At 32.2% G+C, this 11,905-nt stretch overlaps 1 protein-coding gene across 2 annotated transcripts in view; it reads right to left on the reverse strand.

Annotated features, from left to right (window-relative positions):
* LOC108969384 overlaps positions 1–9,289 on the reverse strand; it is a 34,389-nt gene extending 25,100 nt beyond the window's left edge. The window contains exon 1 of one of the 2 annotated variants that reach the window (XM_018934067.1): positions 8,871–9,289. In XM_018934067.1, the coding sequence (XP_018789612.1) occupies positions 8,871–8,985 (115 nt within the window). In that variant the 5' untranslated portion in view covers positions 8,986–9,289. The remainder of the gene's footprint in view (positions 1–8,870) is intronic. The other variant, XM_018934076.1, reaches the window with a different exon arrangement.
* Between the last annotated feature and the right edge of the window lie 2,616 nt (positions 9,290–11,905).

Here is an 11,905-nt window from a genome sequence, read left to right on the forward strand (position 1 = left end):
TTCTTCTTTCAAGGCGTCGGTGGATGGTGGATGTCGATGCTTCTTCTTATTTACTGTGTGCGACGGCTGTCGTTTAACCCTTTATCACCCACATACATATCATGAAGATTTTTGCGAGCCACGGGAAAATATTTTCGAATTGACAAATATTATAAATCCACAACGCTTATGTTGCCACTTTTTCCACTTCTTTCTTAGAACAAACACCAGATAGATGTTCAATTTATGATTTTTAGCTTTTGCCATCGTCGCGAAAAGACGCTTGTGGGCAAAGGCATGCTCGGGGAGATGTTACGGCGCCTGTTTTTATGAATGAAGCGAGGTTGCTTGTGGAATATGCGCCTGCGTTTATGAATGAAATAGTTTTTGTTGCTCAATTGACTACATTTCGGCTTCGCCAATTGGCTGCCATATTGACTTGCCATGCTTTTACTATTTGATTTTTTCGAAATATTTTGTCCAACTTCAAAAAAGTTAAGAATTTTTCAAACAAATGGCTTTTTTATTTTCAAATAGCCATAACTTTTGTAGAAATTGACTTTTGGGGACCTTTTTTTTAAATTTAAGCTTTTGAATGAACTTTTCTAAAAAATACACGAAAAAAATTTAACACGATCAATTATATAAAATAATCGGTTTAAATCGTAATTTTAATTTGACAACCATCCCAGCTAATCCCGGAGTGGGCCGATTTTTTTTATATTTTTTTATTTATTTAAAAATGAGAAAAATCCTTTCCGTAAATTTTATTTCTATCATATAAAAAATATAATTTAACGATTTTATGATATAATATTCTCAATTTATAGATTTAATTTACGAATATAATCACCAAGATTAAAATTTGTACCTATTAGTAAGGTCGATAACTAGGGTTGGATAATTATAGACTTACCTATAGTCAGTATACTAAAAACTATACGCTAGTGTGTATCGATTTATGAATACGGTTTTTTCATACTATCTAAAACATAACCTGTGAATTGCTGTTAATCTTTTGTGCGATGAAGTGTCTAGTGAAAGAGTAAATAAATAAATTAGACGAACTTCCAAAAAATGACGATTTTACTTAAAAAAACCGATTATTTTATATAATTGATCGTGTTAAATTTTTTTCGTGTATTTTTTCAAAAATTTCATTCAAAATCTACAAAAGTTAAGGCTATTTGAAAATAAAAAATCCATTTTTTTAAAAAATTCATAACTTTTTTGACGTTGGACATAACATTTTGAAAAAATTCACAAAAATGTTTTTCAAAGGGTAGAAAAGGATGGATAAGTATCAGCAAAATCTAAAGAGGTCGGGTTCAAAAGTGTTCAATTTTGTATGGAATAGCCCATATAGTATATGTATATCTGATATATAAAAATTTTTGTCTGTTCGCTATACTATTACACCGTTGCATTAAATGAACCACTTCGAAAGGAATACAATGAGGATGGATTGTAAAAACAAAAAATTGAAAATGTTAATTTTTAACCAAGCAAAAACCGCTGTTGTATATAAAAATGAATGTTTGTTGTTTGTTAGTAACGCTCAGGCTCGAGAACGGCTGAACCAATCTTGAGGAAATTTTCAGARGTTGATCGATGTGGATCTGTGGTTTTTTACCTAAAAAATCTGCATTTTAAAAATTACATTTTACACTCGTTTTAWCCCCATTTGTTTACCAAAAATTACGACGAAATGGAGCGCTGCCATGTGATGATAAGGCAATTCGCTGAAATTCCTCTTTTACGCAAAAATGCCTCTATTCATGCATATGGATATTATCTTTTTTAAATTTATTAGGCAAATAAGTAATATTATATATCTTCTTCTTCTTATTGTATATATCTATTAGTAATATTATGTAATAATATTGTATATACATATGTATAAGTAATATTATATATTAATATTACGTAATAATGTGTAAAGTATATTAGTACAGTACGAAAATTCAAATTTTCTTTCACTATGAGTGCATGGTAACCAACAAATATAACCACTTTATAACAAAAACTCAATATATTTTTTTATTTTTAACGCAGAAAAGTGTACTGCGCGAAAGTACTTCAGTCACCCCGGATATTCGCTCGACCAGGGTTATTTTTTTAGACCGCGGGCAAAGGTCGCCAACGCGGAAAGGTGTACTACGCGAAAGTACTTCAGTCACCCCTACATGATATTATATAAATTTTACAATACTCATAATCATAGAGTTTTAATTATGTGTGTTTATTAAATATAAATCACATATTATACATATACATACTATATGTAAAATGTATAATATGTGGAAAAAGTTTTCACAACTCMATTATAACTTAAAAAATGTTAGAAAGTATTTTTTGTTAAAATTAATGTAGAAAAAAGAATCACGCAAAAAAACAAACAAAGAAAAGTCGTTAAGAATCCTACRTATTTGGTGTTTAAGATGTGGCAACGCCCGTTTTCCTCATAATTGTAAACAATCTAACCTTTGCAGCGCCGAGTTCGCTAAGTGATTTTTAAATTAATAATTATGAAATATTACAAAACAAAATTGAAATCTGAACTAATTTCAATGTTTAGAGTGTATATTTAAATATACAGAGTGAAAACGTGAATAAATTTAATGGAAGATAGAGAAATACCTTGTGTTATTAGTGCATATTTTTGATCTTTTAATCGGGAAAATTTTAAAAAATATAAGTAATTTTTATATTATTTTTAGATACTTCTCCTCTGGAGAAGCTCCCCTATCCGGACATTCCCATTTATACGGAATCGTGCCAAAAATTCATATAATTTCATGAGGAAAAGTCGGAAAACTGGACCGTTTCGAAAAGTAGCTTCTTCCATAATTTTTTTTTTTAATATATTTTGTTTTGTTTTACAATTGTTTCATCACGCGGCGTTATTTTTGCTTTCAACATATTTATGTACATTGGCAGCCAAAGGCACATGCGCGAGTACACGCAGGTTGCGATAATATACGTGCCGAATTATGGATGCTCGAATTTGTTGACCACACATTACGGAATTATTGAATCGCCGTCAATAAGCAAGATCGTTACGATGTCACAGCGTGACTTTTCAAACAACAGTACTCTATTGAGTGGCAAAAAAACTGGTTTACGCACACATTCTTCTTTCGACGGTGGTTACACCAGATTAAATTGATGAAATCATTTCTGCGAAAATTCCTGTTGCAGAATTATGCGAAGTGGTGCACCAATATGGTTCATGGACCTTGCGGACACAACAAACCCACTTCGGTTTGTATGTCTGACAATAAATGTACAAAACACTATCCACATGCTTTTCTTTCGGAAACGAACTCTATCGGCGAACGACTCTATCGGCGCCGCCCACCAGACGGCAATGGCAGCACGTTCAGCATTCAATTTAGACGAGTAAATATCGAAGTTGGCAACACATGGATCGTAACATATTCGCCGCTATTGTCTAATTCACATTTAAAACTCATACCAACTAATATCAATGTTGAGTATTGCAGTTTGCTGAAATCGATCAAATACGTTTGCAAGTACGTCACCAAAGAAAGCAACATGGCACTTWTTGGCCTTGAACGAGATGAGATCAACAAGTATCAAATAGGTCGATACGTAAAGTGTAATCAAGCGCTTTGTAGGATATTTACTTTTGCAATTCATGAACGTTTTCCGACGGTTGTGCATCTCGCAGTTCATTTGGAGAATAGCCAAAGAATATATATCAACCCAGAGAATACAGTATAGCCAGCGGAAATACCGCCAGCACCAAAACTGACATTTACGAGTTTTTTCTCAACTTGCGTMAGTGATCCGTTTGCGAGAACATTGATCTATTCCGAAATGCTTTGATATTATACGTTCAATGCATCGCCGAAGAAATGGTTTCGCAGAAAGCAAAGCCAAACAGTAGGTGGATATCCCGGTGTGCTCTCAATTAATGCATTAGGATGAACTTACAGAAACCACGACGATTGCTTTTACCTACGGTTGCTATTGACTAATGTACGCGGTACAATTTCATTTGAGTCATTGGGTATTGTGAATGGTACAATTGCTGGAACCTGATAATCACTGGAATAAAACGATGGAAAATGCGATAGATGTTTATGACTTAAACTGGAAGATTCAAAGAAATTTGTAAATTCAACTTTCTTTTCATTTCAACATAGGACAACGCCTGCGGGGTCAGCTATTATATTATAGTAAATGTATGTTTTTATATATAAAATTGCTTCGAAACACTAACCCTTGTTTGAATCAACTTGGGTTGGATTTTATTTTTTGGGGGACGTTTTTCAGCCARCATTAAATTCACATCCCATGCCTAGCTGGCCTAGAAACTGTAGCTTAAGTGCCAACAATGAGTAAATGGGGCAGTGGCAAAATACTGTCAAAAATTTACCATAACCATAGACAACACTGGGTTAAACATTCGATTTTGACCCTACGTTAAGAAATTATTTTTGTAGTTTATTAGAGAAGTTATTTTTGTATAAATGAAGGTATGATGATTAATTCGATTGCTTTTATTTCTTTTGTATGAATCTCTTTACATTGCGCAGTTCAATGTTAAAATCATTTCTACATCATTTTTGCAAGTGCGTGTATGGTTGAACTTTTTACATGAACATTTCATTTATTTTTTTGTTTAGTTCGACAAAAAATTATCTGAAATGTATGCTCCTATTATGGKTGAAAACTCCATCCAAATGCTGGAAGTCAAAAGCTTGTAATTCAGAATAATTAAAATCTGGTTTCAGTTAGTGCTTCTTACACTGTAAGATAATAATTGTATTATTATTTTTCATTTAATAGATCTGTTTTAGCATTACGAATTACAAATAATTTCATTTGAAGTTGCATTGGTGTAGGTAGCCAAGTTACAATAGTGCGGATTTGTCAGAATATTTCAAATTAAAGCAATACAATTAAGTTCCTTTATGCAAAAGAGTAAATACGAAAAATACTTCGTTTTTACTCGAATTCATTAGGACTTCTAATCTCTATAATAACGACGGACTTTTTTCAAAATTTGGTTTAGAAGCGATAGAAGTTTTATCGACTTTTWAAGCTGGAAACATTTCCCATAATTACCTTAATTTTAGTAAACAATTCAGTAAGCAGCCTCTAGTTACTAATTGAAACATTTTCAAGTAAAGTCTGGATTTGTGACAAGTTACTATTCACAATACAGTTTCTAGCCTTTAGTCACAAAGTATTGTATCAAATTTTCCTGATAGAAAGCAGGTCCCAAAACTAGCAAGTTTAACTAACATTTTGAATATACTGACACTTCACTTATAGAGATCATCATAGATATTAATGGATTGTCGGATTTTATATTTATATATATACAAATTGTACCAACGTTCATAGAATACAAGGGTACGACAAACTTGACGTCATTGAACTAACATGAAAATACTTCCAACGTGACGAATGTGAAAAACAAAAATTATTTTTAAAATCATATGTAAAAAAATTTTGACACTGTGTTATTGCTAATTTTTCGGATAAAATTTTTTGATATTATATGTATTAAAGTTTGCCATTTATATTTTTCAATATTTGTTTACATTGGAATATCTCCTCCATCATTTTTATATTAATGCAACTAGTTCCTACAGAGTATCATAGTATAGTTTTGTTCACCTAACAGATGTACGTATCACCTAAAACTAATCGAGGTAGATATAGGGTTATATATATATAAATGACCAGGATGACGGGAAAATTTGAAATCCGGTTGATTGTCTGCATATCTGTCTGYCCGTGCAAGCTGTAACTTTAGTAAAAATTGAGATATCTCGATGAAACTTGGTATGTGGGGTCCTTACTATAAAAAAAATCGATTTCGTAGATGGGCATAATCGGATCACTGCCACGCCCACAAATCGATATTAACCGAAAATACATAAAGTGTATAACTGAGCACTAAATTAAGAAATGAAACTGTAATTAAGAGTATCACACTAGTAAGGGGCATCTGTGGGTAAATTTTGAAAAAAGTGGACCACTTGAGCTACAATAACCAAATTTGCTGAATACGAATCTTATACGAACTTCTACCGACAGTGGATCAAATCGGAGTATAAYCCCGCTCAGTCCCCATATAACGGTACAGTTAACAACTACTAAAAGCACGACAAAGCAGTAACTAAATCCGCCAGAGACATTGCACTTGATTCGTTCAGTTTCCAGTACATAAATCAAGAAGCAATAAATAAAACGGGATACAATTTTGCACGATAATCCTTCTCTTATAATGGTATATTTGTATGTCAAAAATGGGCTGAACCGGACCAGTACACTCAATATAAAGATTTTCAAACTTCCGGGTGACTTTATACCACATATGTCATCCATATGTAAGTTATCAAAATGAAAATAAGAGAGCGAACTTTATTCAGAACAGTGTTAAAATAGATAMATTTTTAGCGAAAACTTGACCTATATAACTAATATCAGGATATTCGATCCGGCTGACTTTACTCTATATAATTGGTTTTACACCTTAAAGTATTTCCCTGGAATTGATTGTCGCAAGTTGTAAGAGTATAAAATGTTCGGTTGCACCCGAACTTAGCTCTTCCTTACTTCTTCGAGTTGGTTTCTCCAACCCGCCTCGTCTACGTTTTTAAACCATGGGCATTTTGTTTTCTCTGAGCACCGAATGTCTTCTTCTAAATCATTCACTTTAAAGTGTTTATAACTAATTTTTTAAGTCGCAAAAGGTAGTAGAAAGCTTTTTAAAGCTTCATTTTTAGGTGAGCTAGGAAATATATATTTCAACCCGTATATTAATATGTACCATATGTATACGCAAATATGAAGCAAAATAAAAAAATTAGTTTTTATGCAGAATTCCACTAATCCATATGCACAMATATGTACATATGTATATAAAAGATGCGTTCCAAAGTAAAAAAAAAAAAAGTTAAAAAAAAACAGAACAAATGGGGTTTTCGGCAAAATCAATTTAATTTAATTTTTTTTCAATGTCGAACGAGTGTTTTAGCTCATTGGTCGGTAGGGCCGCCAGTATGCCGGTGCAATCCTTTTGAATGACCTCTACGTCTGCATAACGCTTTCCTTTCATGGGCTAATGCATTTTTCCGAAAAAGAAGAAGTCACACTGTATTTTATTTCAGATGAATACGGGGAGTGGTTTATAGTTAAAATGTGATTTTCSGTCAAATAAATATATATAATGATTTCCTTCGAATGTGGGATTCTGAGCAATTTTTGGTCGTCAGTAAATTTTTGTGGAACAAACCGTGCACATACCTAAGCCCAAATATTCGGTCAAAATGCGATAAATCGATGTTTTTGGAGATGTTCAATTCCATTTCCATGAATTTCAAAGATGATTTCGACTGATTTTTGATGAATTCACGCACAGTTTCGATTGAATTTCCGGTGATCACGGAGTTTGATTGGCTCACATGTGGATTATCATTTATTACCTCACGACCTTTTTGAAAACGTTGAAATCACTGGTGCACTCTGCTACGGGATAGGCAATCATCATTTCAGCTCATTTTCGCACCAATAACACAAACATAMTGACATTTAAAACGCAATAACTGCACTTCCAATCAATGAAATGTCATGAAACTGGACAATCGATAAAGATAGCACCAGTCGACATATACTTAGTTGGCGCTACCAGGGGGCACTAGATTCAAAAAGTCCTGTTTACCTTGGAATGCACCTTGTAATATATTCATATAAGAAAAAGCCTCTTATCTGACTTTCATTTGTCAAATTTGTGAAAAATTAATATTTTTTCGTCTCACAAAATATTTCACTGCATATTTCTTCCTCATTTCGATTTTTTAAAGATGATTTTTGAAAAATTTAAGTTTTTACGATTTTTAATGGCACTTGGATGTGTAAAAACATTTTAGAAATCGTTTTGATATAAATTTTTTATGAACAATTCACCTGTTTAAAATTTACCACTTTTTTAACGTATTTAGCTTGTTTAAAAATGTAGTAATAGTTACTATTAAACAAGTTTTTGTTTAAAATTTGTTTTTTTATAACATCTTTGATACTCGCTTACAATTTTTATAAATTGATTACAGAACACGGCCAATGCAATATAACACAATCATATTTAAGAGACTTTGGCTGACTATTTGAACAGATTTCGTCATAAGCATATGATTTCAAAGTTGTCGTAACCTGGTATTCTATGAACGTTGAATTTGTACGAATGCTTGTAATATAGATAAGCTATTTTGTAAATGGTAATACCACAAAAAAGTAAAGTACTTCGAGCACATAACTTGTCCGAGAACGGTGATTTACAACATCTGGCAATAGTGCTATTTTTTATAAAGACTTTGTTTAAAGGGATTTAAAATAATCAAAGAAATACTGGTAAACATGATAATGCGTTTTTATTTTAAAACTCTTAGCTTATGTAATTAAAACCAATTTTTTTGGTTATGGAGCATAGTTGACTTTTTTTGTGCTAAACCCAATAATTAACAATTCTTTTAAGTAGTATTTGAATTAAACGACTAAATAATTAGATTGTTCGATTAGAAATTACTTGTACAGTTAGGTAACACCAGTCGGTGATGAAAGAAATCAAATTGCGTTAAAGTATTATCAAATCACAAAWCAAACATGTACATGTATATGTATATATGTACATATGTATATTAGAATTTCGTGTAAATGCGAACAAAATGTATTTAAATTATGGTCGTAATTACGGTTAACCAAGCAAATGCATACATACGTACATATGTATGTACAAACCTTTGTACACTTTCGAATGTATGGTTTAAAACCAGTGAAAATGAACAAAAGTGAACATATGTAAGCGAGTTTTGCCTTCCTCAAATTTTATAGTATATTAGTAAAGAAATTACCAAATTGTTTGGCATTCAAACTGGTTAGCAAAATAAACACCATCAACAATGAATGCCGCAGCTGCGTAGTGAACCCGTAGGAATTTAGAGTAATCATTGTATTTCGCAAATGCATGTCATTAGTTATCACAGTGTCATTAACATCATCACAAATTGGATTGTCAATGGTTTGAACACTATTGTTGAAATTCGATCTTGGTTGTGGTATAATTTGCGGCACTTTTTCGTTTCAAAATATTTACTGGGTTGTCACCATAATAGAACAATATTTTAAGCCTGTGTCGTGCAAAACTTAAACACTTTTCCAAAAATAGGCAAAGTCCGTTATTGTTTTACACAATTCACTTCCGGACACTATTCCATAATGTAAGCACATACATATATGATGACACGTACATTATTTACACGAATCTCTTACAGATGCATAAGACAACTAAACTTGCATGTTAAAGCGATTGGACATTTATACCTTTGGCAAGCGACTACTCGATTGGTAAGTGAATCAAGCTTTCACCATTTGATTATGGTCCATCGTGTTAAATATTGATAGAGCGAATAAAATTCACTTCTGCTTTCATTGAAAACCGTAGGGCAGTATTGTCAATGGTTTGCATCATCGCATCAAGACAATTTTTCGACATTGCTATTTTTCGAGATATATACGAACACCAGAATGGTACCCAGTTAATAAAAATTAGACAATTGATTAATTATTGATAAAGACATGTAAATTAGCAAGAATAATGTTATTAATTTTAAAATATTTATTTCCGTCGATTTTAGTATACCATCTCACCATCACCGCATCTTGTAGACACCTGGTCTTCCCGTAGGGTACTGTGTCGAATACTTTCAGAGATGGAGTGTTTTCGTCCATTCGGACGACATGACCCAGCCAGCGTAGCCGCTGTCGTTAAATTCGCTTAACTGCATATGTCAAAGTCCCCGTATATCCCATACAGTTCAACGCGGACAGGACCATAAATCTTTTTTCTCGAAAACTCGTATCGTCGACTCATAATATGTTGTCGTCGTCCATGYCTCTGCACCATAGAACAGTGACTTATACAGTTTGGTTTTTGTTCGTCGAAAGAGGACTTTACTTCTCAGGTGCTTAATCAGTCCGAAGTACCACCTGTTGGCAAGAGCTATTCTGCGTTGGATTTCGAGGCTGACATTGTTGTTGCTGTTAAAACTGGTTCCAAGATAGACGAAATTATCTACGACCTCGAAGTTAGGACTGTCAACAGTGCTCTAAAAGCTATTTTGGGCACCTACAGTTTCAAAAGATTTCTGTGTTTACTTTTATGAAAAGTATTAGTGTTGCCACATTTATGTCGTGAAAAAATCATGAACAAATTTTCTGTTTATCATCTTTTTTATAATTTCATTGAAGCGCGACCGAAGACCGCCAGTCAATGCCAAAAATAAAAATTATACGTGAAATAATATATAACTTACCTCTATTAATAAATAATATATGATGTATAATCTATATGAATGAAGCAAAATATTACATAGAAAAAATTTTTCATTATTTTTCACAACCCAATGTGTCAACATTGGTATTTGTCATGAATGCTAACACACAGATTAAGAATATTTATAACTGTAGTATAATAATAGAATAAATAAAATTATATAAAAAATGTATAGTTTTCGAGGTATTTCTATTTTAGGTTGAAATTTATAAAGTTTTATGTAGCAATTTTTCGATTTAGTTAATTTTATCATGCTTTTAATATTCTTACCATACGCTAAAACTTCACTACATTGTTTCTACATATTTAATTTATATCAATTATTTTAATATTTACTTTACATAAGCATTTTACTTTTACAAAATTTTATAGGGTTAACAGATGGGTCTAGCGAAAAATCAGTACGTCTCCATCAAAAAAGCAAAAAAAAAAAAGGGTACAGATAGATCACAAATGCCAGCGTCTCAAATAGATAGAATTTAATTACCTTCCAGCATCGTACAATTTACATTTTTTTTTTCATATTTTTTGGCACTGCCGATTGCTTTTAGCATATCAACATTTTCAGTTTTCAGTATATACTTATGGAAATCGTTGCATGACATATTCTTATAATTATATTTAGTGACAATCATGTAATGTTGCGAACATTTTTAATAAGGAGACGATTGTGTTCATTACCCCATTGGATATTGATGAGAGAGAAAATTCTTTCACAATTAGCATTATGTCCGGGTATAGAAAAAAAGGACTGCGCAATTTTAAAAATTTCAGAAAAGGAATCAATGTTTGAATTCGCTTTAAAAAATGCACAAATCTGGTCATTTGAAGTTTGTGAAAAAAATTGTATAGAATCCTCATCATTCTCTTTTTTCTTTTCTATAAAATTGTTMAAATTCAYCAATTGATCAATTATCTTCTMTTCATGGATATGAACATTTTATAACTCAAGAAACTGCAAAGTTGTGCAAACCTTCTTCATAGCGAACTTCTTTTTATGTGCGATCAAATTTTAACCATTGGAAAACTTTTAATTCGGATAAAGATGAAGTCCTTTTCAACAAGTATTCAAGAGCTTCCTGATAAACACTGACGGTTATTTCATGGAAATCAAGGTATTCCATTATTTTCCTTCTGATTTCAAAGTGTCAAGATTTGAAAGTAGAGTAATACTATGATCGTACCGACAACGAAAACATGTTTTCGTGGGAAAAACTGGTTTTCGCACGAAAACTKGTGTTTTCGTCCATGTAAAATCTGTCAAACGAAAACACAGTTTTCGCTGAAAACTACTTGAAAACTTACATTCCTCATTATAATTAGTTCTTGCTCTAGTTTAATCTATGTTATTGGAAGACATGTTTTCCGGCCCTAAATTGTCACTTGATATTTGTTTACATTCCACATACAGCTGTCTCTTGATGTTCTCATATTAGGGGGATTCTCTTGCTCTTGCAAAAACGTGCACCATGCAGAAATTTCAGAATTTTGACTTTGGTGCAACGGCACAACAAAAAAACACACGCAGAAAATTAACTGCAAAGCTGTAAAATA

The sequence above is a fragment of the Bactrocera latifrons genome, unplaced genomic scaffold (assembly GCF_001853355.1).
Source record: "Bactrocera latifrons isolate USDA-ARS-PBARC rearing strain unplaced genomic scaffold, ASM185335v1 scaffold_1049, whole genome shotgun sequence".
In the NCBI taxonomy this organism is placed as follows: domain Eukaryota; kingdom Metazoa; phylum Arthropoda; class Insecta; order Diptera; family Tephritidae; genus Bactrocera; species Bactrocera latifrons.